Source organism: Anguilla rostrata, chromosome 6 (genome assembly GCF_018555375.3).
Source record: "Anguilla rostrata isolate EN2019 chromosome 6, ASM1855537v3, whole genome shotgun sequence".
Taxonomy (NCBI): Eukaryota; Metazoa; Chordata; class Actinopteri; order Anguilliformes; family Anguillidae; genus Anguilla; species Anguilla rostrata.
Window position 1 is genome coordinate 5,467,420 of NC_057938.1, and position 27,360 is coordinate 5,494,779.

Here is a 27,360-nt window from a genome sequence, read left to right on the forward strand (position 1 = left end):
ACGAAACAATAAGAGGAGCTTCATCCATTGCAAATTTTACCCTCTGTTCTCTCTGCATTAGCACTTTGAGCTTCTTATTTAATTGTATGAAAGGTGCTCTATAAATAAAGTATATATATTATTATTATTATTATTACTACTACTACTACTGTATTACGGTTTTTTTGCATCCTCTTGCTATCATAGTACAACTTTAGCTTATGACCTAACCTGTGACAAGAGTTGTCTAATTCGAGACTCCATTCAGCATATTTCAAGACTGGAAAAAAAAAGTGCTGTCTGTCAGAGACTGGAGATTCATAACGACAAAATATATTTATTTTTAAAATTCAAAAGCATTCGTAAAGAGTTTAAAATTAAAAATACCATGCAGGTATTTTGACATTGTAAGCATGTGAGATTTTGGCAGTGGTGTACAACATTTTTTTTTACTTACTGCTGCTATCCACCAGCGGCACAAGTGTTTAGCTAAGCGCAGCAGTTTTTACATAAAGGATTTTCAATGACTTTTTCAGACCAGATGCATGATATAATGACCGAGCTCTTTTATTTATGTCTTTTATAGCGAATGTCAGGCCCGCTTCAGCTTAAGTCCTCCTTTTGAGCGTCCTTGCCAAGATTTTTTTTCTCTCCTCCGTGTTTCGTATCGACCTTCCATCATCCTTTGCATGTCGTGCTGGGGAGATCTGGAGAGTTCCAGAGGCTTTTCACTCCACTTTGTGAGCTCGTGTCAGCATCGCGTTTCAAGCCTAGCTCTGGAAGTGATGAGGTGAAAGCATGCTTGTCATAGTTTCGCATCCCCAAGTGGAAGAGATGGGAACGGGAAAAAAGGGTTGTGCTGGGAGAGAAGCTAGCTCTTATCCAGCGTGGATGTCCAGCACTTGGCCAGAGCTCGCTGTGGGAGTGTTAGAAGAACAAGAGTGATACCACAGAAGAAGAACACTGCAACCAGGCCTCTGACCTGTAGCTACAGTGTGTCATTTCTGCCAGGGCAATCTATAGCTGTGGAGGATAGTCTGTAGCCATAATATTGAACTGTGCTCAGCCACATACTGGTTTAAGACTTAAAAATTAGATTAGATGAATAATACTAGGAAAAATCTGTCTGTGTGAACCAGACAGTTCACCACCAGGGATTTTGGGCCCCATGAAAACATCTTACACCACCCCATAAAATCCTATGTTCTAATGTTTTTTTTGAGGGTCCCTATTAGTCAGGACCCTTGGAATCATGGTAACCCCCACCCCCGCCCACCACCCCTGTACGGCGCACCCCAGTGTGTGAATGACCTGTAGCCTGGAGGTTGAACTTGTAACTCCAGGGTACCTACTTGTGGCCCGGGGGCTAAAATGTTGCCCAGGTTTTAACCGGTAACCACACAGAGTTTCAACAAGAAAAAAAACAACCCACTCATAAGTCATAGGAATTTTTAAAAGACCCAGGTTTGCTTTGCTATCGGTGTCTTCAAGCGTTCTTTCTGATTGAGTTGTGGTGCTTCGCAGGGTTCAGCTTGGTCCAGGACATCCAGGCGGTGGGCGGCCAGGGCTTCTCCCCCAGCCCTGAGGAGAACGTCTTCTTCCAGGTGGGCGGCTTTGACCGCTGCCTGAGTCAGATCTCCTCGGTCTACACCGAATCGTGAGGGGGTCTGGGTTTTCGACACACCCCCCCGTCCCGTGTGGAGGAGCGCCCCGCCTCTTGCTCCTGCGACCCCCCCCCCAAAACAGTGTTACCCTTTCAGCCTTCCCTTCATCGCCCCCCCCCCCCAAAAAAAAAACCTGTCTGTGCCTTTCTGCTCTTTTTGAATCTAATTAAGTGTATGTCAGCTGAAAATATATCAATTTGCTCTATCTTTTGCTTAGATAAGAGAGATGTTTGTTGTTTACCACAGGTACTGTAGCATTTTTTGTTTTTTGTTTTTTTGTTTTTTGTTTTTGCATGCAGGGTTTTGTTTTTGCACAATTGAAGGAGCAGGTGGGGGGGTTCCATGTCAGATGATAATCCAGAATTGTGATCAAATTCTTACAATATGTATAAAATGTACAGTTTGTTTAAAGCAGTTATTCTGAATTGTTCATATATTTTCTTTTTTTAAATAATAAATTACCATTCCATAATGTAATCTTTTTCCTCTCATTTTTTTTCCAAAATGGTAACACAGGTCATCACTTTTCTCTTCATTACGGTGACTCACCAAGGAAAATGTATGACTCTTTAAAGCAAGGAGCTAGAACAATGTGTATGACCTAAATAAGTATACTTCAATGCTGTCTGCAAGATGTCAAACATTTCTCCACCTTACAAATAAACCTGAAATGCTCACAACGTCCCTAGACTTCAGAACATAATTATTTTTTCGCTGTAAACAACAGAAGACGGGTATCTTAGCATAGGAAGGGTACAGACAAGAAGTAACTTTTGTATTGAATTTTATGGGGAGCTTACATTTATATTGTTGGCTAGCACTGTTGTGTAAATATTTCTTGTAATTCGTAATTTAAAGTTAATGAGCTTCGGTAGTACATTGTGAATGTATGTGATCTTCTGATATGATGCGACTACTCCCCAGCAAACTAAAAAATAGACCCACGTACCTGACTGAGCCGACCATAAAATCAAACTGAAGTCATGCGATGCGATTTATCCTTCCGTATACTGCCACCTAGTGGCACTTTAATGGAAACATACAATGGATTACATTGTACATTTTGTTGCCGAACATGGGAAACATATTAGGAATAAATAAATGTGTTCCACAGGTTTAGAAGCTTTATATATTTTGAACATATTATTACTGTTTTCCAATGGACTTAAAGCTTCTGAGCGCATTGGTGGAAGAAGTTTTAAATGTAACAAGCCCTAACATACTCACATTGCATTCAGTCCAACGACAGTGCCCTGACTGGGAATCGAGCCGTCAACATCTGAGTCACGACTACCCTACTTTCCCCTCACCCTTTAAACATAACAAAGTGCCATGCAAATTGTATTAGCATCATTGGCTATCTGATTTATCTAATGAGATTGTAAGCAGAAAATTACATTAATTTTAGCATTTTGCTGTGACTCATAGCTAACAAGCTGGAACAAATCATGTACATTCATGTATTTGGCAGGCATTCTACTGGCATAGAACTCAAAGTGGCAGTACAGGAAAGGAGTGTGGCAACCAGGTCAAAACAGTACATTTATATGTGAATATGTGGTTTACATGGTTTAGTGATGTTCAATATATTTAGCTTGATGTGGGTTTTAGTGCAACAAAATCAATTAAACATGCAACGAACAATCACCTGCGAGAATAGAATAAAAATATAGCTGCAAGCAGCAATTCCCAGGGGTCTGCCATCCATGTGTTCCCATTGATAGAATGGATCAATGTATCAGTTCTTGTGTGATGCTGCAGGGATTTTTAGTGCTTTTTTAAAGCAAGATTCTGTATGTTGACCTCAGCCTTATTACAGGTCATTGTAGTTACATGCAGCAATACAGTAAATTTGTTGAATACTGAACTGAACACTGATTTCTAAAGAGATTTGGTGTAGGCTGACAAATGCCATACCACTTTCATGATATTCAGTTACATAAGTAAACATCCACCACATGGCATGACATTTCATCACACTGTCTTGGAGTTACAAGCATTTATGTGAACAGCTATACGCACAGGCCAGCTCATTAGCTGCGTTCGGTCAGCCACTGACAAACCCACAGGGAAAGCATTGCTTGTTTAGAGTCTGTAGGTACATATAACAATTTTTTTGCAATCAGTCAATTTTTGTAGATGAAGTAGCATTTCGGTGTTTTCAGAAAAACGTAAATGCTGAAAAACCTAAGACTGTGAGATCGTTTGAGGTTGGTTTCAAGTTTAGCTCAAAACGGGATAATAGTTAAGATTGTTTTAATATTGTAAACTCAAATAACGGGTATGGCACCACCATGTGGCCAATCAGTGTCACAGTTGTTCAGTGGCCATTATCATGAATATATACTAAAAACATACAAATAAATAAGGATCAGTGGCCATTTGGACTTACTTGTCAGCAGTCTGCGAAGTTTCATGAGAATCACCTATGTGATGAGACCAAAACTGAGAAAAGAAAAAAACATTGTTACTATTCAACAATAGAAACAAAAGATACATTATTGTCTTACCCCAAAAGGTGAAACGCTAGCTCCTAAATATATCTATAATCATACCTCAACTCTAACACAGACAATATAACAATCCGAAAGCAAACCATAATAATACATGATTATAAGCCTTCAAAAAATCTAAAATATGTGATCAATGCAAACAAATATATATGAAAAAATGTTAGAAATATATATATTTTTTTAAATAAAAAAGTATTTCACCAAAAACAAAAAATATTGCATTTATTTTAGCCTTTTATTCTTGCACAACAATGAAACCTAATGCTAAACCATATTTCTACTTGGACCCTAATTTGAACCAAATTCTTTAATAGCTGATTTTACTATTAAAATTGGTTTAAAAAAATAAATAAAAAAAAAACAGAAATTTCATCGACTCAATAAAATGAATATGTTCACAATCATTTATTTTGAAAAATGCAATTTACTAAAAAAAAGTCAATACATTTACCAAGGTATAGTACTACATCCCACCACTGCAAATATTTGGCTCATCCAAAATCAAAGATTAACCTTTGCCCAAACCCTTTCATAAGCTCCTAAACACAATTCTAATTTTGCCTCAAGCCTGATCGTTTCCCCATCTCTGAGCAGCGGCACATAAGTACCGCTGCCATGACTCCGTCATATGGGAGTGTGGGGCTGGACTTGTGAATGTTAATATTTTGTCACAGGCACTATAGCACCACCAACTGGCCAATCTGCACTATACTTTAACTGAAGCAAGAAAGAGTTCAGCCATCCCTGCCTGCCAAATTTGGTGTAACAGCTAAAAGTTATTAGAGGTCAAATCCAAGGAAAATATAATGAATATACATAACTGAAATCATTTAAATAACATATCCCTCAGTCGCACAACAGCACAAACACTGAAATTGATGAGCTGAATGTACGCTGTGCTGGAGTTAATTTGAGGCTCTCCCTGTAGGAAGATTACATTACATTACATTAAAATAATTTGACAGACACGTTTACTCTGAGTAATGTACAGCAGTGGAGAACATCAACGTAACTCTCAGGAAAACTAAAATGTGGGAAGAAAAGTCAGGGGACATGAGCTCGAAGTCCAGGCACGCTGGGGGTCAGTTGCCAGAGGTCTTGTCGGCGTGCTTGGTCTTGTGATCTCTAGAAGATATAACGGAACTGTCCCTTTTGCTGCCGAATAGGCCAGCTCTACGATTCCTAAGATGTGGGCTGATTTTATGCAAGGTCACATAAGTGTAGAATACAATATATCCACTAGAGGGCGGTGAAATATAACACATATGACTCCAGAGCCATATGTGTGTATACATGTCTTCAATATTTTTATGGGGGTAAAGTGTGCATGGCGTGGAGGATAGTTACTATGAGGAACAACTGGACTAAAGCACATAGCACATGGCTAGGTTTTTACACTGTATTTTTCCCATATAATGTCAATATTTGTTAATACTTAAATGCTACTGTAATAAAAGCATTTATAATTATTATGTAGGCTATTTATCTACTACTACTACTAATAATAATAATAATAATAATAATAATAATAATAATAATAAAGGTTAAAATTTAAAAAATGTAAGTTATGTCAAATAGACCTGCATGAGCAGGAAGCAAGCAGGTGTATATATTGAACATATTTCTCTCGCTATACTACTCCACTTTAAAATACTGTCATTACACTTCGCATATGAGAAGTAGGTTGCGGAAATGTGCTCGTTTCTTGCGTTTAATTTCTTAATAGCATCGCGTAAAATAAAATGCCAGTACCTTTTTTTATGTCGATGCTGTAAAGTTATTTCCGTTTGATTTACATTAAATATCTTATGTGTCTATTTTGACAACATCCAATTTTGTTATTTTTGACTGAGCATCTACCAACACCGCTGTTTTAATGCAGTGATTTGCCTGCTATGTTCCACTCGTTTCCATCTTTACAAGTCTTTAATCCCTCTGTAGGCCTAATTGCACACAGGTATTGTTTGAGGGGGACGCTCGTGCCAACAAACGCCGCAAACGAGGAAGTGGAATATCCACATTCCAAACAGTTGTAGCGGAGGGGAGAGAGACACGCCCATGGCGTGGGACTGTAGGGTATTTTGACGTGATGGGGCAACTGGCCTCGCAGACAACGGTTTCAGCGAATCGGATCCCACACGGCTACTGCCAGAGAAACCGGCAACAGGTTACAGCCATGTTATCTGAAGGTAAGCCTATCAATAAATCAATTCACCCGTCTAATTTATAGTGTTAGAGTAGACAGACAATGCGGTCGCTTTACAACGGTGAGTATGAACAAAGATATATTGTGTATGTACTTTTAGCCGGGTTGTGTTACTTTTGCACATTATATTTTCGCTTACATATTGTTTTCTGTTTTTTGTCTCGGTCTTCGTAAGCAAGATAAACTAAGCGTGTTTCAGGTTGACAGAACTACATTGTGAGTAACAACGCACAGTGTTGTAAGAAGTATTGCTACCGTTATTTAGCCAAAACTACTGAGATTGTGGATAAAATGCGGCATATAGTGAATTTACGCAATTTAAATGTATGGTTACCTTAGTCTGCCAGGTAGGCTACTTGTTTGAACCATTTCGCCGTTGTGAAGGTGAGGCCGTGCACGTGCACCAACATCACAGGTGTGGAGTACACGTAGGCATCATCAGGAAATAATGTGAGCTAACGGTGAAAGTTAACACTTATCTAGGATGGGAAAACAGGCTCAGGATAGGGTGTATAACTTCACATTGTTCCGAAATGAGATCATCGCTGTAGCTACTTGGAAAAGGCCTAGAAAATTTCAGTCTGTCAGGACTGGAGGTGTAGTCTATTCTTGACCTCCCCGAGACGGTGCGTTCGAGTGTTTTAGCTAAGACTTAGCAAAAGGTTTCTAAAAGGAACAACTGATTCATTCCGTAATTAAATGGCTCCGGTTCTTATATATATACCTTTGTCAAACGTCCATAATGATAGTCTAGGATGTTCCGGCAGTTGCGTGTTTCCTGTAAACTGAAGTCACCCGCACCCTTTAACCCCGGTAGATAGGCGTGAAGGCTATGAATAAACAGTGAATCATTGAGCATTCGACTTCATTTGTTGCCATAGGAGACTGCCCTGAGCTGTGATTTATTGATCAACCTTATCCCTGTAGCTAATAGCTTTGCCTTATCTCTCAGAAACAAACACCGCAAGGCTGTATTCCTTTTTATTTCAGGAGCTGCTCGATTATTTTAAACGTGACATCATATTTTTAACCCGCTAAATCGTTATTTGCGGTTAAAGGCCAAAGTTTCGCGGTTGACTGAATCGGCCCATTTGTAACAAAGCAGAAAACATCCTACTGTATCAGATCCTGAAATCAATCCCCAAAAATATTCACCATTTCCCATGCCTGGAGAAGAAAGATGGGTCTGTTGCATAAACGATTTTGCAGGAGCGAAGAGGTTTTTTTTTTCAATCCTGTATTTATTGCTTGTAAGCCCCACCAGCCCCACCTCCCCCCCCTGTCCACCTACCTCATCAGGCCCACAGTGTCAACTGATCCTGATAAACCATCAAACAGAGAGTCAGCTTAAATGGACAGGGACGTATCCGTCCCGGCTTGTGTGTGTGTGTGCCTGTGTGTGTGTGTGTGTGTGTGTGTGTGTGCGCGCACGTTTCCTGCGGCTCATCGATGCAGTTTGGGGGTATAAGCACATTCCAGCCCTGCTGTTTACACGTTCAGCATTGTAATCTCTGAGGAAGGGAGACCTCCGAGCCGCTGGCGTGGAGGAAAGGGAGTGTGTCGCTCTGGCCCGGCTTAAACAAAGATGTTTTAATCGCAAGGCTATTCTCGACCCGTGGGCTTCGATAATGACAGCAGTCTCTTTTAGGAAAGTGTCCCTCTTCGCTTGGCAAGAAATTACTCGTGTACAAGCTGAAGGGTCTCCTTGTTTTCCGTGCTTTGCTCTTTTGAACATCATGTCAAAGTCTGAGAAAATAGCCATGAATATGTCTCCGGGCTATGGATTTTCAGATTGCTAGAACAGGGTAGTTTTCAAACACGCTGAACTCTCCATTGATCAGGCAAACAACAGGGCTATATGGAGATAATAGGTGCTGTTTGAAAATTTTAGATTTTCACCACAGAATAGTATGCACAGCATGCAGTATGCATTTATATAGGGCCTTTTTCTACAGTATAGGATTTTACAGCTTGATGCCAGCAGCTCCATGTGTGATTATAGATACACTATGAACTGGGTAATCATCATTGCATGGACCTCAACACCTGCCTCAAGACTAAGGATTGTTATGCAGTATTGTACAGTATGTGTGTGTTGCTGTTGATCAGGGGTGGGACCGTTTCACAGGTAAAGAAGGACTCTCCGCAGATTCTTAAATCTAGCCTACTCTGGAGAAAACGCACTGCGATGCCTTGGAGCAGGTCCGCTGCCGTAAAACAGGCTTTTGAATAAAAATGAATTAAAAAGCGCACTTGAGTAACCGCAAGGACAAATCAGCCTGTAATCGTCCGCAGAAAAACGTAAAATGTTCCACCCCTAGCGTCCATGCAGAGATCAGAACTCTTGCATGCAGGTTTCTTGCCCGGTCTTCTCTGTAGGACCTGTGCCGAGTAGATGAACCTGTACTAGATCAGAACCACCAGCTCTGTTCGAAAGCCAGCCTCATAAGAGCCGCTTCTGCCATAGAATCAGAGGACATTTCCCAACCGACAGAGCCGTCGCACCGGCGATGAGTTCCACTGTCACTGTCGCTGTACGCATCCCATCAGGCACCTGGGCGTAGTCAAGCGCAGGTGGTCTGCCTACTCCCGTCCCCGGTCTCTCGGCGTCCGTCCCCATGGCGACGGCCTCGGCTGGGCACAACAGCATGGGGGCCCCCGCGCGCCTGGTTGCCAGGCAGCAGTGGCTTTGTTTACACCTGCAGTGGGATCGGTACAGCAATTACAGTTGCCCAGGGGCCAGGTGAAAGCTGGAGGAGCTTTGTACCGTCTCAAGGAACAGCGGGAAAGTGGGGGGGGTCAACAATGTGACGCAAATCCACTGCAAACACCTCCCCAGTGGAAACGAGGCCTTTTGCTCTCATCTTTGTAAAGAAATGGACTTACAGCGCTAGTGTCTCCCTTCGCTGTCACCGGGCTTTGTGAGTAGCATAAGTTTGCTTTTATTTGATGTAGGATTTTTTTTTATAGCCAATGCCAGCTGGTGTTCATTTTTCACTTGATTGTGATGCTCTTTTCTTTATACTGTTTATTACACGGCTGTTTGTCTGACAGCAGATCTTTTTTTAAACGGTTGACCTCAAAACATTGTTTTTTTTTTTTTTTTGAGCCGGCCGTGGTATTCACACTGAAATTACTCTCTCTAGTCCTTTGTCAGTGCTACATTGCGACACACAATGCATGTTATACTAAGATTAAATCCAGCATTTCAACTGCTGTGCATTCAAGTGGCCATGATATAATAACCCTTTGAACAGCAGGCTTTTCAAAATGTTTTATTTATTTATTTATTTGGGCTATTTATTCAGAATTCTAAACCAGTGTTCTAGAACTCCACTGGTTTCAGTTACCAGTAGTGATTGGTACATCAGCATTAGAATGTTCAGTTTGGAACATTCTTATCGCAAATTTGTGATCTTACACCTTAAAGGGTTAATCACGAACGGGGATGGCTGAAGTTGTATCGCTCTTTCTCTTTTTCACTGTTCAGGGCTTGTGCTTCTCTGGGGATTGCTGCTGTGTGCGATGGATGGAGGAGTAGGGGGGTGTGAGTGCCCACAGGCGACCATTTTGGCTCAGTTTCCCCCCGAGCTACCTCACGAGGCCTGCTGCCTGAATTACTCAGGCTCCTCCTTCGGCAGTGTGACGTGGGCCTTGTTCTCCGACGTGAGGAACCTGAAAGTCCTCGACCTGTCGGACTGTAACATCACGCACCTCCAGGACGCTGCCGCTTCGCCCGCCTGGCTGAGGGAGGCGTATCTGGGCCGCAACATGCTCAGGAAGCTTCCGGAGGGCTTCCTGGCTAACGCCACCCAGCTCAGAGTGCTGGACCTGAGGGGGAACTTCCTGGAGAGGCTGCCGGACGACTTCCTGCAGGGCTCCGTCCGTCTCCGGGAGCTGCGGCTGGACTCCAACCGCCTGGCCGTCCTCCCGCGCGGCGCGCTCCAGCCCAGCCTGGAGCGCCTGGAACTTTCTGGAAACGTGTGGGACTGCTCCTGCGCCCTGGTGGAGGACCTGCAGGGTCGCCGGGGCAACGACAGCAGCTGGCAGGGCGCGGTCGGGAACCTGACCTGCGCCTCGCCCGCCTGGCTGGCCGGCCGGAGCGTGTGGTCGGTGCGGACGGGCGACGTGTGCCAGGGCCCGACCCTCACCGTCCTCTTCATCCTGGTGCCGCTGCTCCTCCTCCTCGCCCTGGGGCTGTGCTGGTGCTGCGGGAGGAGGAGGAAGAAGAAGAGGAAGGAAGCCGGCCTCCGTCCGACCAAGTGGGTCCCCGAACCGGGAGCCGCCAACGCGCAGCACCGAAACGGCTCGCAGCACGAGCGGCGGCGGGGGCGACCCAGGCCGGGCGGGACGCCCGAGGCGGGAGGGGGGATGGGGCGGGACGTGCTCCTGAAGAACCAGCTGATGTTCCGGCCGTCCTCCGACCTCCTCGGCAGCAGCAGGGACCTGTACGAGGAGGTGGAGGTCAAGCTCGGCTCCGCCGACTCCCTGGCCCCGCCCCCTTCCGAGGACCTCCCCGCGGCTCCCAGCCTGGAGGCCCGGGAGCCGTCGGAGGGCCAGGGGGAGGACGACAGGGCCGACCCGGAGACGGTGAGCGTCACCGAGGTGATGAAGGACTCGGCGGACCGGGAGAAGGCCTACCTGGCGCAGTCCACGGAGTACTACAGCCTGGTCCCCGGCATCGACCTGGAGGACTCGGACCACGCCGAGTACGAGAGCGTGGACCTGTCGTGATGACGGCCTCGGGGCCGGGGCCCTGTCCAGCAGCTCCGCTCAAGGCCCTGTCCAGCAGCTCCGCTCAAGGCCCTGTCCGGCAGCTCCGCTCAAGGCCCTGTCCGGCAGCTCCGCTCAAGGCCCTGTCCAGCAGCTCCGCTCAAGGCCCTGTCCGGCAGCTCCGCTCAAGGCCCTGTCCAGCAGCTCCGCTCAAGGCCCTGTCCAGCAGCTCCGCTCAAGGCCCTGTCCGGCAGCTCCGCTCAAGGCCCTGTCCGGCAGCTCCGCTCAAGGCCCTGTCCAGCAGCTCCGCTCAAGGCCCTGTCCAGCAGCTCCGCTCAAGGCCCTGTCCGGCAGCTCCGCTCAAGGCCCTGTCCGGCAGCTCCGCTCAAGACCTTTACCGGACTTTACTGGAGTCTCACAGTCACACCCGAGGAGCGCGTCTGTCACTGTGAACCGTCTGCATCCTCACAGTCACACCCGAGGAGCGCGTCTGTCACTGTGACCTGTCTGCATCCTCACAGTCACACCCGAGGAGCGTGTCTGTCACTGTGACCTGTCTGCGTCCTCACAGTCACACCCGAGGAGCGTGTCTGTCACTGTGACCTGTCTGCGTCCTCACAGTCACACCCGAGGAGCGTGTCTGTCACTGTGACCTGTCTGCGTCCTCACAGTCACACCGAGGAGCGTGTCTGTCACTGTGACCTGTCTGCGTCCTCACAGTCACACCCGGGAGCGTGTCTGTCACTGTGACCTGTCTGCGTCCTCACAGTCACACCCGAGGAGCGTGTCTGTCACTGTGACCTGTCTGCGTCCTCACAGTCACACCCGAGGAGCGTGTCTGTCACTGTGACCTGTCTGCGTCCTCACAGTCACACCCGAGGAGCGTGTCTGTCACTGTGACCTGTGTGCATCCTTCCCCGGGTTACTAACCCGGGGGGGGATTTTAAACACTAAGCCTGGTTAAGGGAGAATGAATATCGACGTTACAAATTTTGTGACCGGGGAAATCCAGAACTGAACTTTTTATTGTTTATCATTAAATTATGACCTTTGTGAAACTAATTTGTAAATTTGCTTCACAAATTGTTTTATGACACTTTTTATACATTTTAAAATAATAGAATGCTGTTTGTACATTTTACATTGTCTTCTTATATAAGCAGTTAAAAGTTTGTTGCCATCAAAATATATGTAAATATTTTTCCATTCATTTCTTGTTTGACTTGTTACTATGACAATGTTTTGGTTGTTGTCTGTGTATTTATCTGTGTGTTTTATTCTGTACTAACTCACTTGCCTTTAAATACAATTCAAGTCAATCAAATTTCTTAATTAAAACATTTTAATGCCATTAACTTTATGAAAAGCTTATTTATTAAATGACTGAAGGGAAAATGTAATTATTTTTATAGATGTAAGGAAGTACGAAAGTACACCAAAGTAAGCAATCATTTTCTGTAATTTCATTCTGTAAGAATGCTATACTTGTTTTTTTTTTAATTTGTTAGCTTTTTTTGCTGCTTGACAACAATGTGCTAAATGAATAACAAAAATAACGTACATTCCAATGACATAATTATTTTCCAGAATATTTGTAGCCTTAAAATATATGCAGTAAAGTGACGTAGAGTTCCCTGACTTAGTAAACCTGCATTTTAACACAAAAGCCCCTGTGAGCCCTATGCTGAAATCCACTCATTCTGTGGCAGCAGACTATCAAAGCATGCTCAGTGCTGATAGCATCTCTGTCCCTGATCAGATTGGCTCAGCTGCAGGAGACCGGTGGTAAATGCTAATGGAGCTAAGCTGCCCCATCCATGCCGAGATCTGGGAGTGTGGGATGTGAGCGCTTCTGCTTATGGGCAGGGAGAAAACAAACCCACCTGTATCTGTCAACCAGACACACACACAAACATACACGCACACATTTCTCACACAAACACACACACACTGACACACAAACATACACGTACACATTTCTCACACAAACACACACACACAAACATGCACACACTCTTACACACGCACACACACACACACACACACACACACATACCATGACCTCCTCAGAGCCTGGTGCTGACCGCTCGTTGGCAGTGCCCTTGGGCAGAGCACTGCAGAGAGCACTAAGCAGCGTTCAGGCAAGCTTGCTAGCTAATTTGACTCTGAGGAAAAGGTGTGGAAGTTCCTGTACTTTAAAAATAACCCAGCCACATTGTTTCACACAGGGTCCCATTGTGCTCGTCATTCTTTGTTTTCCATAGATGATCTTGCTCCAAATGCTGCATATTTGCATCTCAGCATACACCTGAAAGTTTTAATGTGTTGTAAGACAAACTGTAAAACACAACTTTTTTTAAGTTGCTGTGTAAGAAAAGGTCACTTTCCTTACATAGATACTGAAGGACTGTAAGCGCTCTGTAGTTATAGGTCGTGTGTGGCCCCATATTTCCATATGGTTCGGAAGTTGGACCTCTCAGTTCTTACATCAGTAAATATGCTGCAAGCCTCAGAGCCTTGATAATATTCCATAGCAGTGTTATAACAAGATGTGTTTCAACAACGTCACCCTCAACATTAAAAAGCTATTAAAGAGAAAACTACTCAACCTGAGCTATTCAAATTTTGTTGTTGTCACTAATGAATGGAGATGATTTGCATTGTGGATGATGCCTTGATTATACAGAATTTAAAGACTGTCGTTAAAGTACGTGACAAACCTATGTGACCGACTACTATTTTCTGAAGGAACGGACATTTTTTTATGTCATATTTTTAGAATGAGTTATTTGTATTGCTTTGTAAATGTATAGAGTGATAAATAAATATCTGTTTACTGCATTAGGAATTGTTTGCTTTAATAAAACTGTACTGTGACATGATTTCAGGATGATGATAAATCTCATTGTTATTGATGTGATAATAACAATCATCAGTAATGGGACTGACCCATTCCAGTATAGTAAACAGGAGTTATAGTTGTGAGACAGAAAAGATTATTCATAGGAAACGCGCATCAATCGCCATCCTATAGGCATATTCCCTGAGAACAGGCTGCTCGAGCTTTGCGATGACTCGGGGGAGAAACAGAGCTCTGACTTTGTCCCATGTGAAAGTTGGTAATTATGGCATTGGTTTACTTCAGCACAGGAACTGGTTCTCGCTGCTTTCTGATCACAGGGGAAGTGTGAGTCTGTGAGGCTGTAGAGACACTGAACTTGGCTTGAGCTTGTGTTGGGCACGTCAGGCACTGAAGCAGGTGCACACAGAGGACTGGCAGGATTTAAACATAATGAACACACACACACACACACACACACACACACACACACGCTCAACCCTCTCTGCTTACCCCCACTTTGGGAGCCACTGGGTTAACCGGTTTAAAATGACTTTTTAAAACAACCATACGGCACTTAATCAAGTCTCAAATGCCTGTTCTGGCCACTTGGAATCAACATGGTAGTACAGTGAGAGGGGGAAGGGGGCCTGTCGCCATTAGATCTGGATTAGCTGACTGTACCGGTGCCGTCGAGCCAGAGCCCTGTCCACTTTGAGCTGGTACAGGCTCACTGGCCCCGAGCGTTCCCATGAAAACCCGCCATTGTTCCCCTGTAACGGTGATCCGCGGGCTCGCCGGTCCCTCTCTCTGTGCCACCTCTGTCCTCCCATAAAGGGCCTCACTCAGAATGCACTTTCCTATCGCTGCACACAGTCTGACCGGCAGCATTTACCTGCCAAAATGGCACAGGGGCGACCGGTGGACTTTACCTGGCCCGAGGCGAGAAGTGAAGAGAATTATGGGAGTTTGACAGGAGATAACAGAGACAGCTGAGTGACTTCCGTGTGCTGTGCTCCGTCCCGCAGGAGAAGGCTGTGAATGAGCCTGATTTATTGCATTATTAAATTTGGCATTTACATTTAGGATGTTATTATGCTAGTTAGGACAATGTCAAATGTATCCCTGTTAGCGCATAATTTTACTGTAACTTTGTAAGAATGTTTTGTGAGAGCCAGGAAAGCTCTGTTGACTCTGTCACAATATTCCACGCAGGATGCCAAAATAAACTGCTGCTCGTGAAGTCTGCATTTAAGATTATATAAACAGATGCAAGCACTTGAATGTACTACATATGAAAAGGTGCGTTTATCACTATTGATCGGGCACAGAGAAACAACACTCCCGTGCTGTGTGAGCAGTAGAAAAACATGACGAGGATCTGTCCCCTAAATGAACGGAACTGGGCAGAGTTTGGGGTTTCCTGAATCTTCGGAGGAAACCAAGTTTGAGCTTCAGAGCCCCCTGGTGTTCATTTTGCGAAACAACACTGACAAGAATACATTCCTGTTAAATAAGGGGAACATAATTTTGCTATGTAGATTCTTTACAGGTCTGATCTCTTCTTTGATAAACAGTATGACGTAATGGCCAGTGCCCTTCTTTATTTATTTATATATTTATTTCACAGATTCACTTGTAGTAGCATTACATGAATCTGGAGTGTCAAGATGATCTGGTGGGGATAAAATGTATGACCTGAGCATAAGGTGGGCATTCAAACAAACCAATGTTAAAAACAAGGAACGGAATCTTAGCAGACATTCAAACTAACTAGTGTAAACTGACAAGTATACAACTGCTGTACATAGAATCTGTGCTATTTATTGATTGTAAAAAGAAAAGCTAAAACTTCTCCATTCCTGCAGCTTCAGGGCTCAGCTAATGCTTGTGATTGCTGTGAATTACAACTATTTATTTTTATTTAAGAGATAATAAATACCTCTTAGAATTCCATGAAAAGTGACAGTTTGACATATAGCAGTCGTAACAGTCTGCTACTTCCTCAAACCTAAAGTAGGCCTACAATCAACGCTGCATAGCTTTTTGACAGTTAATAGTTATCTAATTTTATCTAAGTGCTATGATGGAACCCAATCCCTAACAATAAATGTACACTATTACAGAGCATAAGGATAATACACTACACCTAAATATGAACCAAAATGTCTAAAATTACTGAGTGACATGAAACATGAAGCCGGGTATGACATCATCCTATTGTGCGTCGTTGAATAAAAATGTGATGAAAGAGAGCCAATAAATGTTTTGGGGTTTTTTTTATTTTTTTTATTTTTGGGATTCACTCACTTTGTCAACTCAGGCCATCTCTTAAAATGAATTTTGTCAGAAATGATCCTATTAATAGGGAAGACTAGTGAACCATGAACAGCCTCTCCGCCCTTATCAGAAATGAGGTGGATCGCATGTGCTATCACGTGACCGGTGCCGCCAGAGCCATAATGGAGTCTGACACACACGTCAGTCTGTGTCTAACAGCGAGGGGTTATACAACCCAGGATCAATACATCATGCCTCTAAGCAGAGCCCAAATTAGCTTGGGCCTGGTGAGAAAGTTGACGGTACACACTGTAAACATGGGCTCTCCCGTCAGCTTTAACAAAAGGGGAAGTATTCCCATCGGAATCCTGACACTTCACCCAGTAACTGCATCGTGGCAAGAGCCTCTATGCTCATTTATTCATTTTCATGTTTGGGATCCTGTCTTGATCTTTTTTCTTTTTTTTTATAGAAGCCGAAGCATTTAAGATATAAATAAGCAGTTTAATTGAGTGTACTTAACAGTGTACACAACGGTGTAATGTGCAGATTGTTTTTTCGAGAGGATCCATACCAGCTAATCTGCACTCTGCCACTGATGCAGGTTACAATCGTAAGATGGTCTTACAGTTTAAAACGGGCTTTTCCAAACTGAAAGAAAAAGGGGAAAATCAGGGTCAAAAGGCCTACTGTTTTATCGTAAACATTATACAACAATCATACTCATTTGTATAGATCTGAATTTAATTATTTACTGTTTAAATGTTAAGAATTAATCTTGTTGGGAACCTCCACAATAAGATGACAACCCACATTTTTATGACAACAGTAATGCAAGCACCTCTCACTTGTTTTAGATTCATATTGTTTAACAGTTCATCAAACTAAAACATGATAATCAAACTAATATACAATATAATATAATCACTTGATGCTGCTTTCACCATTTCAAAATCCATTATTCCAGCCTCTTCTCCAAGTCACCAATGTTCCAGAACCATAACTGAAACCTCCTCCTACCACTGTTCATTTTCACCAGTGTTCAAGACCAACATGCCCTTTGAGGTTATGGACAGAGGTTTCACAAACCCAGTAGACATCAACTGTGGATGAAATTTTTTTTTACAACACCTGAGTGATCCGAGACCATAAATTAGACTGATGGAGGACAGGGAGTGAGTGAGAGGGAAATAAAAAGGGGAGAGATAAAAGGAGAAGGGTAGAAAGAGTTCCCTTTCTCAGGCCTGAGAAACAGAGAGAGGAGACGGAGAGGTGGACAGCAGCCTTGCAGGTAAGAGGAATGACATCATAGGACCCACAGCACCTTCTGTTCTGGGTGAGCTCTCTTCCTCTGACATCTGTGGGAAAGATCTTTGGAACATCACGCCTTGTTCGCCCAAAATAAGAGATGCAATATCCATGGTGATCAGCCAGCCGTCACTCAAATAAGAGGAATCATGCTGTGGCAAAACTTCAATGATTTTCATCTAAGATCGAAAAGGTGGAGGTGCACATTAAATGGATTGAGTATTGAGAGCCGATAGTCACCGAACCATCTCCATGTTTTGTATGATTCAGCAAAGTAACTTGGATTACATTTTGTGAAGCAAATTGTACTCAATGGGCAGTTTGTGTACAGGGACATTTAAAAACTTTTTTGTCTTCTTGGCAGACATTTTCTGCTCTTTACACTGCACGTGCTGGTGTGAGCTATGACCGTCTCCTACACACTCGAGGTGGCAAATGCCCGGTTCGGTGGCTTCTCGAAGCTGCTGTTCAGGTGGAAGGGAAGCATCTACAAGCTGCTCTACAAGGAGTTCCTGTTCTTCAGCGGGCTGTACTGTTTCTTCAGTATTATGTACAGGTACAGTCCGATTATATTACAGGAGCAATCTGTTTGTGCTCCCGTTACAACGTTATTTACAAAAAAATGGTTTAAACTTGCTTCATGAAGATACATTAACGTAATGCTCGGTTTCTTTTTCTGTGAATTCTGCAGATTCTTTCTGACCCCGAAACAGCAGGAATTGTTTGAGCAGACAGCCATTTACTGTGACCAGTTCACCAATCTTATTCCCGTGTCGTTTGTGCTAGGTAAGGCATAACTAACGCTCATCTGGGTTGTCGATGGATGTCCTTTGCTGCAAATTACACAACTGTTCTGGAAAATAATTAGGCAAACATCATGCTGCATCTACCTAAATTATTTCGCAGTAGTCATTTACAAAGCTGCTCCAGCTAACGAGTTCTATACGTTCATTTCAGGATTCTATGTGACCCTGGCCTTTAACCGCTGGTGGGGTCAGTACACCAGCTTCCCGCTGCCGGACAACCTGATGATGGTGGTGTCCGGGAACGTCCACGGGACGGACGAGCGGGGTCGCCTGCTGCGCCGCACGCTGATGAGATACGCCAACCTGTCCTCCGTCCTCATCCTCCGCTCCATCAGCACGCGCGTCCGCAGGCGTTTCCAGACCCTGGACGACGTCGTGGAAGCAGGTGATTACAGGGATTAGAGCCGCTACCTAATGATCAACATTATAGTATATTTGCGGTGAAGTTTTTGGAATTGCCAGAGAGTGGAATTTGTTGGAGTGGTTAGAGAATCGAACCTTTGGCATGACACATTTACCGAACTGTTTCAGCAAATATCATGCTATAATTGCTTTTTGTTTTTCAGTAAGACATACTAATAGCTCTGGATAAAGGATTTGCTAAGTGAACAGATTAGTCATCACCACATACAGATGGGTTGACCACATGGTATAATTATTTATATGCAGGACACAACTGAAAAAGAAAATATGCCTACTATAAATTTTGTCATTTTAGCAAAACATCTGGCCTGTCTGCATTATTTGTCCATATATTTATTCACATATCTAATTCATTTGAATAAACTTTGCACAGATTGTGTTGATTCCTTTCCTCAATCCAATGGGGCCTGTGGAAGTTCTTAAATACGCACTATAATCTGTGCGCCTTTCTTGATTGGGTACAGTTAGTTAAAATCGTGGCCACATCTACATTTTTTTTTTTGGTACACAGGCTTTATGACCCGAGAAGAACATAAGAAACTGGATCATTTGTATTCGGACTTCAACAAATACTGGATGCCGCTGACGTGGTTTTCGAACCTGGCAGCCCAGGCGCGCACGGAGGGGCGTGTGCGGGATGACATAGCCCTGAGACTGCTCATGGACGTGAGTCAGTCATCCCCTCATTCACTAGCATCAGACAGCAGCCATTTTGTGTAAACAGTAAATCTGAAGAAAAAAAAATCGTAATACAGAATTCCATTTTGAAAGCCTGTCTTCAGTGTTTTCACACACAAGCTGGACCGTTGGTCGAATTCACTGTAACACTTGAAAGGAAACATCATTTGTGATTTTGTTGAAATAGCCTACATTGTTGTCTGCTTCCTTCATTTCCCTCAGGAACTGAATAACTACAGAGGCAAGTGCAGTATGCTCTTCCATTACGACTGGATTAGTATCCCGCTTGTGTACACGCAGGTACAGTAGAGCTTCTACTTATTTAAAATAGAAACCTTCACTCTCAAAAAGGATATGTTAATTTCCAACACATTTTTTGTGTTACTTTCAACACACTTTGTGCAAGAGTTACTACTTTTGTGTCACAAATACATGCAAACTTTTCAAGACTGCGCTGAAAGTAACACAAAATGTGCTGTCCTTAATTAGAAGCGGGTTTAAAAATTACGTTTTGTGTTTTTAACCGATTTGAATTATCTCATTATGGGAGAGGGATTGGACAGGGCAACTGTTGCCATTGTTCCTACATGCTTCATAAACAGAAAATTGTTCATTCAAATTTTTTATTTAATGTGGTTTAATCTCAAATCAAAAAATCGGTATCCCCCCCCCTTGTGACTCATCATAACCAACCGGTCATGTCCACTGCAGGTGGTGACGCTCGCCGTCTACTCCTTCTTCACCTCCTGCCTCATTGGACGGCAGTTCCTGAACCCCACTAAAGGGTACAAGGGTCACAATTTGGATATGTACGTTCCCGTCTTCACCCTGCTGCAGTTCTTCTTCTATTTCGGCTGGCTCAAGGTAGGATGTGCAATACATCACCCGCCTAATTCTCAGCAATAAAGCCTGGTTTGTGTTTTTATTATTTAAAAGGGGTGCGCATTGTCTAATTTTTTCAACAGGTAGGAGAGCTGATCATTAATCCTTTTGGAGAGGATGACGACGATTTTGAAACAAACCAGCTGATTGACCGAAACTTCCAGGTAAGTGGTGATACATTTTTACAAAACATTTTTTACAGGCGTTGTAATACCTTGACATATTCTATCTCAATATATCTTCAGTGTATTCCACTTTCATACGAGTTCTGCTTCATTACAGTACAATGTTTGTACATTCAACGGTCAGACTGCATGTGAAAGTTGTGCTTGTTTGGGGTGGGGCAGGTGTCCATGTTGGCGGTTGACGACATGTACCAGAATTTACCCCCCAGCGAGAAGGACAAGTACTGGACTGAGGAAGGCTTCACCATCCCCTACAGCCTGGCCACTGCCGCAGAGACCCTAAAGCCTTTTATGGGCTCCACCTACGACATGAGGTAGAGCCAGCGCCTTTTACCCCTTACTGCTTTACTCACAGCACTGACAAGATGCTCGTGAATGGAAATTACGCATTCTTTAGTTGGGACAGCGATGTCTCCAATGAGACGTCACAGTGAATTCACCACGGAAGGATTGCTTTTACTTGCGTGCAAAACATGAATACTTTTGAAATAACATTGGGTTGGAAAATTTGACTTGAGTAAACTCCACATCGACTTTAACCCTTTGAAATTGAGCAAGGCCGCAGGACCAACAAATACAGTCAAGGTGCAGGTTATTTACAAACTACTAAAAATATTTACACTAGCCTTACTGCACTCAGTCCAGTTATTTTGTTCACTTGGTAAAAACGTGTCTTATAACGTAAAATGTTTTTTTATGAACACAATGCTTGCTTCTATTCTGGAAAGCCACACAAAATGGAGAACGTACATCCTGAAGCTGCATACACGAACGCTAATGGATGCGTGGATAAGGATCGTTTCTTAAAGAGCTTTTCGATGATCGACTCATTAGCAAACTCAATCTCAGTCATGGGTGAAATCCAGACCAGCATTTTAAATACCTATCAATTCATAATTGGGGAGGGGTGTTTATATTTGTTCATTAAAGCAGTAATTTGTTCACTGGAGCATATAATTACTTTGGAAAGAGTCATGGAGTGGCATTTATCCCCTTCAGGAGCACAGCATGCAGGCATAATTAAGGGGGGGAATCTAAAATCCCCACAACAGTGACATTCCAGTGCTGCAGTCGATTAGGACTTCAGCTGTCATTCGTTTCTTGTGTACACAAGTTCCAATAAATAATCCAACCATCTGCTCCATGGAATGAGTTGTGGACGCAACACTGATCTCTCACCAACCACTCAGGTCACAACTCAGAGGTCAGAGTGGTGACAGAACATGAAAGATTAATTTACTGCTTTCCAGAATGTAAAGATACAAAGGCACTGAACTTGGGGAAAAAGCTGGTATTTGAGGCTCAGGGCTAACGTACTGCGCTACACTCTAAACAGGGGGAGCGAGGATTCCTTGCACCTGCGGATCGTCGAGACACCCGTGACCCCAACACCAAAGGACCAAACGGAACTCTACTTCCCCGTCCCCGGCTCCCCAGCATCCGGTCACCAGAACAACGGCCTGGAAAGCCAGGGGCTACAGCTCCTGCGTCTCCGTGGAGACAGCATCACTCCTGACCAGGAAGTGAGGAAGATGTGAACGGCAACCAAAGAAACCCAGAGAACGACAGGCCTCGGTGTACTCTCATTCTGCTGGAACAAAGCAAAGCATATAGCCAGAACTGGACACTTATTGGGGTAAATTATGTTTAATGTAACATTGGGGTCAGCTAAACAGGTTTAGGTGAAATGGTTGGTTCCATAACCTTTGATTATAACAGAAACATGAGGAGCGACTTCCGGAGGCCTAGCAGTACTGCAAATGAATGCATTCATCTAGACCATAAATATTTACTATCACTTATGTATCAAGCATAAATATGCAATGTCTGCAAAGGCTTCAGATACCACCATTGACTCCTACAATGGGACCTACCACTAAAACAGCCAAAAAACTACTTTCACTGAGAAAAAGGTACCATTTCCCCTCAGATAATCTCTAAATCATTACGATCAGTTTAACGGCTGATGCTACAGGTTGAAATTGCCATTACAACTGTACACTGGCAGTGTGGCAAACTACTAAAAAAAAAATAATAAACCTGTAACCTAAGTACAAGTGTAATGCCTCAAGCTTACAGTGACAATGAGTGTCAGTGTGGAAGATGACATGTACACACATACAGCACACAGCCTACCTCCAAAGGCTTTCAGGCTGAGCTACTGTACCTGAGATTTGATCTTGGAGGCTATAACCAGTTGAGGTAGCACTGGTATACAGCTGCCCAACCTTCTCAGTCCTCCACATTCAATGTAAAAGTGATTTTAAAACTGAACAAAGTAAATAAAGCTCAACTTTCTGTATTTTTTTGGGAAATTACACAGCCATTCCATTATACCAGTTACTCCAACAGCCCTCATCCCTGAACTTCAAGCATTCAATTAGACTAACTGAAGAACACACGAAACACAACAGAGATTTTTTAAAAACTTTATTGATCAAATACGCACCTTAACCAAAACACTTCTTCAATCACCTTCACCGCTAACTTAGCATGTGCTAATGAGCGACTCTGCATAGTGTGTTCTCAGCCTTCGAAAGGGAGGAGCCAGTAGTCTAGCGCAGCCCTTCTGCAAACTGAGGTTGATCTAGCACCGGAATGAGACTGGAGGGCCAATGGAAGGGCCAACCTGTCACTTAGCAGTGCGGAGCTGTTCACCACAGCTCCGGGTTCCACCAAAACCCACCCATAAAAAAAATAATAAAGAGACAGGACACAGAATGGGGGCATTTTTGCAGCTTTTATTGGCGTTGTATCAAACTTCTCTATACATTTATTTGCCTTTCTTGGCCTTGATCTTCCTCAGGTAGAATTCCAGCTCCTTGCCTTCCAGGATGTACCCGTCGGCTCGGCCACACTGCCCGGGCCTGGAGGCGATGCAGGCTGGGGGGGGGGGGGGGGCACCGGTGTTAAAACAAACTAATCACAGCCTTTACTCTTCAGTTAGTAGCCAATAGTGGCCTCCAGTGCTCCTGAGTTACCGGATAGTGGGGGACAGTCCCTAATGCTTTCCCCCTTTAAGACTAAACTAGAGCAACACTCAGTCTTCATCAGAAACACAAAAGGCTCATCGCAGAGGATTCAGTAGCAGAACTGGATAAGATTTCATCACTTGAAGACAGGGTTCCCAATCAAATAAGCCTCTGATTTTCCACGACTTGAAGTGTTAAGGTGGAATGGCAGAGTTACAGATTTATGTTTGTCAACAAAGCCATTTATGAAATGGCCTACATTTTGAAGATTAGTTTCTAAACAATGTATAAAGGAGATTGACATTACTCCTGGGTGACCTGGGCTTTTTCTTTAAGTAAAATTTATGTACAAAACATTGAGTAGGTACAGAGAATTAGCAATACCAGCACACTTGGACTGAAAGACTTGATAGGGAGGTCAAGTCAAATTTGGCACAAAACAGAGTTTGCTTATTGTAAGTTTCAGTTTAAATGGTTCGATTAAGTTATCCAGCCCGAACATTAAAGTACTTTCTATTAATATTCCGGACAAACATTTCAGTATTTAAGGCCAGAGAACTGGATGGATCTCTCAGGAGATGCAGGCACTCACCAAGCAGCTTTCCTTGTTGGAACTGTTCTTCCAGAAGAGTGCTGATCTTACAGGTCTTCTTGCGTTCGTCGAATTTCTTCTGGATCTTCTTCGACCTTTTCTTATTCAGGACCTCCTCCTCTTCAGGAGTCTGAAATGAGCCACATATGCAGTTAGGCCTGGACGCAATGGACGTGTGCAAACTCGCTAGCCAACAGAATTGCTTCGGGACAATAAAACCTTTTCTTAAATGTATATTTTCATCCCAGATTTTTAAAAATGCAAGCCATTTTATGTACACACACTTCCCACCCATCTTTAACACTGAGTTATGAAACCTTCAGTCTTTCTCAGAGTCTTAAATCTCATCGCTTAGATTCAGTAGCAGAACTGGACAAAGTTATCGTCACAGAAAGACTCAAGATAATTTTAATTTTTTTTTTTTTTAAATAAAATTTAAAGACGAAAGCCTCTGGACGTACCAGCTTGGCTCCCTTCTTGCGGCCGAGAGGAGTTGCGTAGTGGGCCTCGTACCACTGCCTGTACGGGGTGCTGTCCACCAGGACGATGCAGTTCTTCACCAGCGTCTTCGTTCGCACCAGCTCATTGTTGGAGGCATTGTACACCACATCAATGACCCTGGTCTTACGAGTGCAGCCTGCAAACAAACACTCACACTTCAGTAACACATCCTGTTAACTACACAGAAACCTGCTATAAAAATCACCCTAAGCAAAACATTTACAGGTCTCTGGGAACTTGCACTCAACATACAAACTATATTTACACAACAGAAGGCCACAAGCTGCTCTTTTGTTCTACATGTTGCCATTAAGAAATCTGCCAGTCTTCCTCAGAGTCTTAAATATCATCGCTTAAATTCAGTAGCAGAACTGGACAAAGTTATCATCACTGAAAGACCAGCCATTCAGATTTCCTCAAAGCAAGTAGCCCTGTGGCACATGCACAATTACCAGGCTTGTTTTAGCACCAGTAGCCAAACGGACGGCCACCAGTCACCAACTAAAATACAAGCTCGCTAGCCCACTGATTCTGAGACTCACATTCTGAACCCCAGGAGAAGTTTCCGACGTCGAGCCTCAGAGCACGGTACTTCTTGTTCCCACCGCGGACTCTCACGGTGTGGATACGGCGAGGTCCGATCTAGGAGGGGAAAGCACACGGCGTTAGAAGGCACATGGCGAAGATGTGTTCTGGAAATACAGCCACTAAAATCATATTTAAGCTTTACCATCTACATCAAAACAGGGCTGCTGCCCAACACCGTTGCCAGAGAGCTACTTTCCTGTTGGTTTTCACTCCAACCCTAACAATCTCTTTCTTCTAATTAGGCGAGTCAATTTAGGGTTTAAATGAAAATCTACAGGACTGTAGATCTCCAGGAACAGGGACAGGCAGCCCTACTTTAAATGATTTACCAGAAGCTCTTAACCAGAACATGCCAGATAAACAGCACATTAGAGACATACAAGGAAAGCTCAGTCCCCTAAAAATTACATACGGCAGAGCTGCTGTTATAGCTAACTACAAAACGATTTTATTGGCATCCTTCAGCATAGAATTTTTACACAGAAAAACAATTAACTTTCATATATTTGAGCTTCAGTGCATCACGGCAATGTGTCAGTGTAACTATGACAAGTCCTAGCATTGGTAGGCCCAAAGTATTGACCAAAACGGCCAAAACAAAACCTACCTAAGGTACGGTTTTCATCATCCACACTGCCCGTGACTTAACCGATTCAAATGCTGGTGCTATCTGTAACGTGTAGAACACGTGGTGTTCCCCCCACTTTACCTTGGTGTTCGCGGGAGGGCGACCCAGTTCATACTTTCTCTTCTTATGGTAGGGCTTCCTTTTCCCACCGGTCTTGCGGCGTTTGTGCCAGTTGTCCCTGGAGATACCTGGTGGATTGTGAAACAGAGAAGATCGACCGTCAAACAACCGCACAACAACTCGTTCAAATACGCAGAACGTATACGGTAGAGTGTTCAGTTCTCCAAGGTGATTATCCGCATGTTTACATCGGATTCAAAAAGAGATTCATCATTTACACTCAGTTCACCCTTACATAAACGGTCACCGATTTACCTCGTTATCTAGCACACTATCAGTGGTTGCTAAATGCTGCTAAGTACGGAACAGGTTAGCGAACTTTACGTGCTATATTTCCAGCAGGCTAGCTCACCCGGTCATTACGGTTTCTCTGGCTTCTCGTCGTGCCAAATTTCACCCATTAGTACGTAAACATTTCTGCTCCCCATACAAACACATTAGCACGCTACATCCTACCTCACCTGTAAATATCTAGCCATATATTCAAATCATAGCTACCGAGCTTGTGATCTCGCATTTAATTCAAGCATGGCAAACCTGCGGCCCTAACCAGACCAAGTCTGACAAACAGCTCGGGGTACAGTTGCAAAAACACAGACGACAAAGAAACTTGTTGCACAATTTACACGAAAAACTGCAAGCTGACTATCAATTCATATGTGCACCAAGAGGTAACCATATCCAAATAATATACAGAACAAGAAATCCTTCTCTAAACCGAAAACTCATGCGAGCGAGCGGCCATCTTGAGACGTAAGCAGCCCACAAAGATTTTAGAACATCCCAACAAAATAAGAAATAACAATGAAAACCGTGCAATATCGAAAGAAACACGTTCAGGAAATTTCTATTTAATGTTTGTCCCATTTTAAATACCATATTCCCTCTGTTAAGCTGAAGATGAGCACAGATTGTCACACCGGCGCCTCCAAAAAGAACGTACCCATTCTCAGGCGCTGGCTAGAAAGAGGAAGCGCAAAGGCTCACGGACAGGTTTCAAGCAGCCGTACATCGCGAGCAAAAACGTGAAGTCCTTGCGTGGCAAAAATGGTACGGAAATGAGTGATAATGCGTGGCGGAAATGAAGTGTGTCGTTTAAAAGTTGTTTCCTAGTTATTTTGACGTTTAGAACCTCATTTATCGAAATGGAGCTTGCGTTTTATTTTCGTTTTCAAACCGAGTAAATTGATACAAATTGATTATGGACTGTTTAGCTGTAGCATTTCATTAAGGTCTCTTACTGTAGCACAATATAAAAAACGATATAATTTACAGGTGCAAAATGTCTTGAATCACTCCAAATTTAAACCCTTTTCTGTCATTCCGTCCACTGAGACCAAACTTTCAAATGGCTTCTTGCCACAGTAGCACTATTATGTATGGTGCTTCTCATGCATGCACAACACATATATATGGTGTTTTAGACGAGTTACCTTACTAGTTTAACCAACTTAAATTTACCTGCACAAAGCTCCCAAGTCGT

At 43.5% G+C, this 27,360-nt stretch overlaps 4 protein-coding genes, 2 long non-coding RNA genes and 6 other non-coding genes across 17 annotated transcripts in view; 3 read left to right on the forward strand and 9 right to left on the reverse strand.

The window, feature by feature from the left end:
• Positions 1-1,640, forward strand: part of LOC135258296 (zinc finger protein GLIS1-like) — a 107,325-nt gene extending 105,685 nt beyond the window's left edge. For all 4 annotated transcript variants that reach the window (XM_064341695.1, XM_064341693.1, XM_064341694.1 and 1 more), the window contains one exon: positions 1,504-1,640. In XM_064341695.1, coding sequence (XP_064197765.1) covers positions 1,504-1,640 — 137 coding nt within the window. The remainder of the gene's footprint in view (positions 1-1,503) is intronic.
• Positions 297-7,047, reverse strand: LOC135258298 (uncharacterized). Its single transcript, XR_010330948.1, has 3 exons — positions 6,697-7,047; positions 4,036-4,088; positions 297-1,702 (listed from the first exon to the last, which is right to left on the reverse strand). It is a non-coding gene; the product is annotated as an uncharacterized LOC135258298 (long non-coding RNA).
• LOC135258299 (uncharacterized) lies at positions 2,307-3,377 on the reverse strand. The gene is made up of 3 exons (XR_010330949.1): positions 3,292-3,377; positions 2,871-2,954; positions 2,307-2,669 (listed from the first exon to the last, which is right to left on the reverse strand). It is a non-coding gene; the product is annotated as an uncharacterized LOC135258299 (long non-coding RNA).
• On the forward strand, positions 6,107-13,916 carry si:ch211-106k21.5 (leucine-rich repeat-containing protein 26). 3 transcript variants are annotated; one of them, XM_064341696.1, is made up of 2 exons: positions 6,107-6,345; positions 9,853-13,916. In XM_064341696.1, exons 1-2 carry the CDS (start codon positions 6,246-6,248, stop codon positions 11,094-11,096), a joined length of 1,344 nt encoding a protein of 447 aa, XP_064197766.1. In that variant the 5' UTR covers positions 6,107-6,245; the 3' UTR covers positions 11,097-13,916. The 3 variants fall into 3 exon arrangements, with proteins under 3 accessions (XP_064197766.1, XP_064197767.1, XP_064197769.1); XM_064341697.1 differs by having other exon boundaries at positions 6,308-6,423; XM_064341699.1 differs by lacking the exon at positions 6,107-6,345 and adding an exon at positions 7,756-9,283.
• Positions 13,917-17,427: 3,511 nt separating this feature from the next.
• On the forward strand, positions 17,428-22,515 carry best4 (bestrophin 4). Its single transcript, XM_064341700.1, has 10 exons — positions 17,428-17,485; positions 17,867-18,058; positions 18,194-18,288; positions 18,460-18,693; positions 19,243-19,397; positions 19,632-19,709; positions 20,121-20,273; positions 20,375-20,455; positions 20,639-20,790; positions 21,813-22,515. Exons 2-10 carry the CDS (start codon positions 17,907-17,909, stop codon positions 22,012-22,014), a joined length of 1,302 nt encoding a protein of 433 aa, XP_064197770.1. The 5' UTR covers positions 17,428-17,485; positions 17,867-17,906; the 3' UTR covers positions 22,015-22,515.
• A 76-nt stretch (positions 22,516-22,591) lies between these two features.
• Positions 22,592-22,719, reverse strand: LOC135258382 (small nucleolar RNA SNORA47). Its single transcript, XR_010330974.1, has one exon. It is a non-coding gene; the product is annotated as a small nucleolar RNA SNORA47 (small nucleolar RNA).
• A 275-nt stretch (positions 22,720-22,994) lies between these two features.
• LOC135258378 (small nucleolar RNA SNORA35) lies at positions 22,995-23,124 on the reverse strand. The gene has a single exon (XR_010330970.1). It is a non-coding gene; the product is annotated as a small nucleolar RNA SNORA35 (small nucleolar RNA).
• A 73-nt stretch (positions 23,125-23,197) lies between these two features.
• LOC135258302 (small ribosomal subunit protein eS8) lies at positions 23,198-26,955 on the reverse strand. Its single transcript, XM_064341701.1, has 6 exons — positions 26,821-26,955; positions 25,839-25,945; positions 25,084-25,183; positions 24,502-24,677; positions 24,041-24,170; positions 23,198-23,359 (listed from the first exon to the last, which is right to left on the reverse strand). The coding sequence occupies exons 1-6, from the start codon at positions 26,822-26,824 to the stop codon at positions 23,250-23,252; spliced, it is 627 nt and encodes a 208-aa protein (XP_064197771.1). The 5' UTR covers positions 26,825-26,955; the 3' UTR covers positions 23,198-23,249.
• On the reverse strand, positions 23,522-23,594 carry LOC135258363 (small nucleolar RNA SNORD38). Its single transcript, XR_010330955.1, has one exon. It is a non-coding gene; the product is annotated as a small nucleolar RNA SNORD38 (small nucleolar RNA).
• Positions 24,366-24,434, reverse strand: LOC135258399 (small nucleolar RNA SNORD38). The gene has a single exon (XR_010330990.1). It is a non-coding gene; the product is annotated as a small nucleolar RNA SNORD38 (small nucleolar RNA).
• On the reverse strand, positions 24,868-24,937 carry LOC135258398 (small nucleolar RNA SNORD38). The gene has a single exon (XR_010330989.1). It is a non-coding gene; the product is annotated as a small nucleolar RNA SNORD38 (small nucleolar RNA).
• On the reverse strand, positions 25,658-25,764 carry LOC135258364 (small nucleolar RNA SNORD46). Its single transcript, XR_010330956.1, has one exon. It is a non-coding gene; the product is annotated as a small nucleolar RNA SNORD46 (small nucleolar RNA).
• Positions 26,956-27,360: the final 405 nt, after the last annotated feature.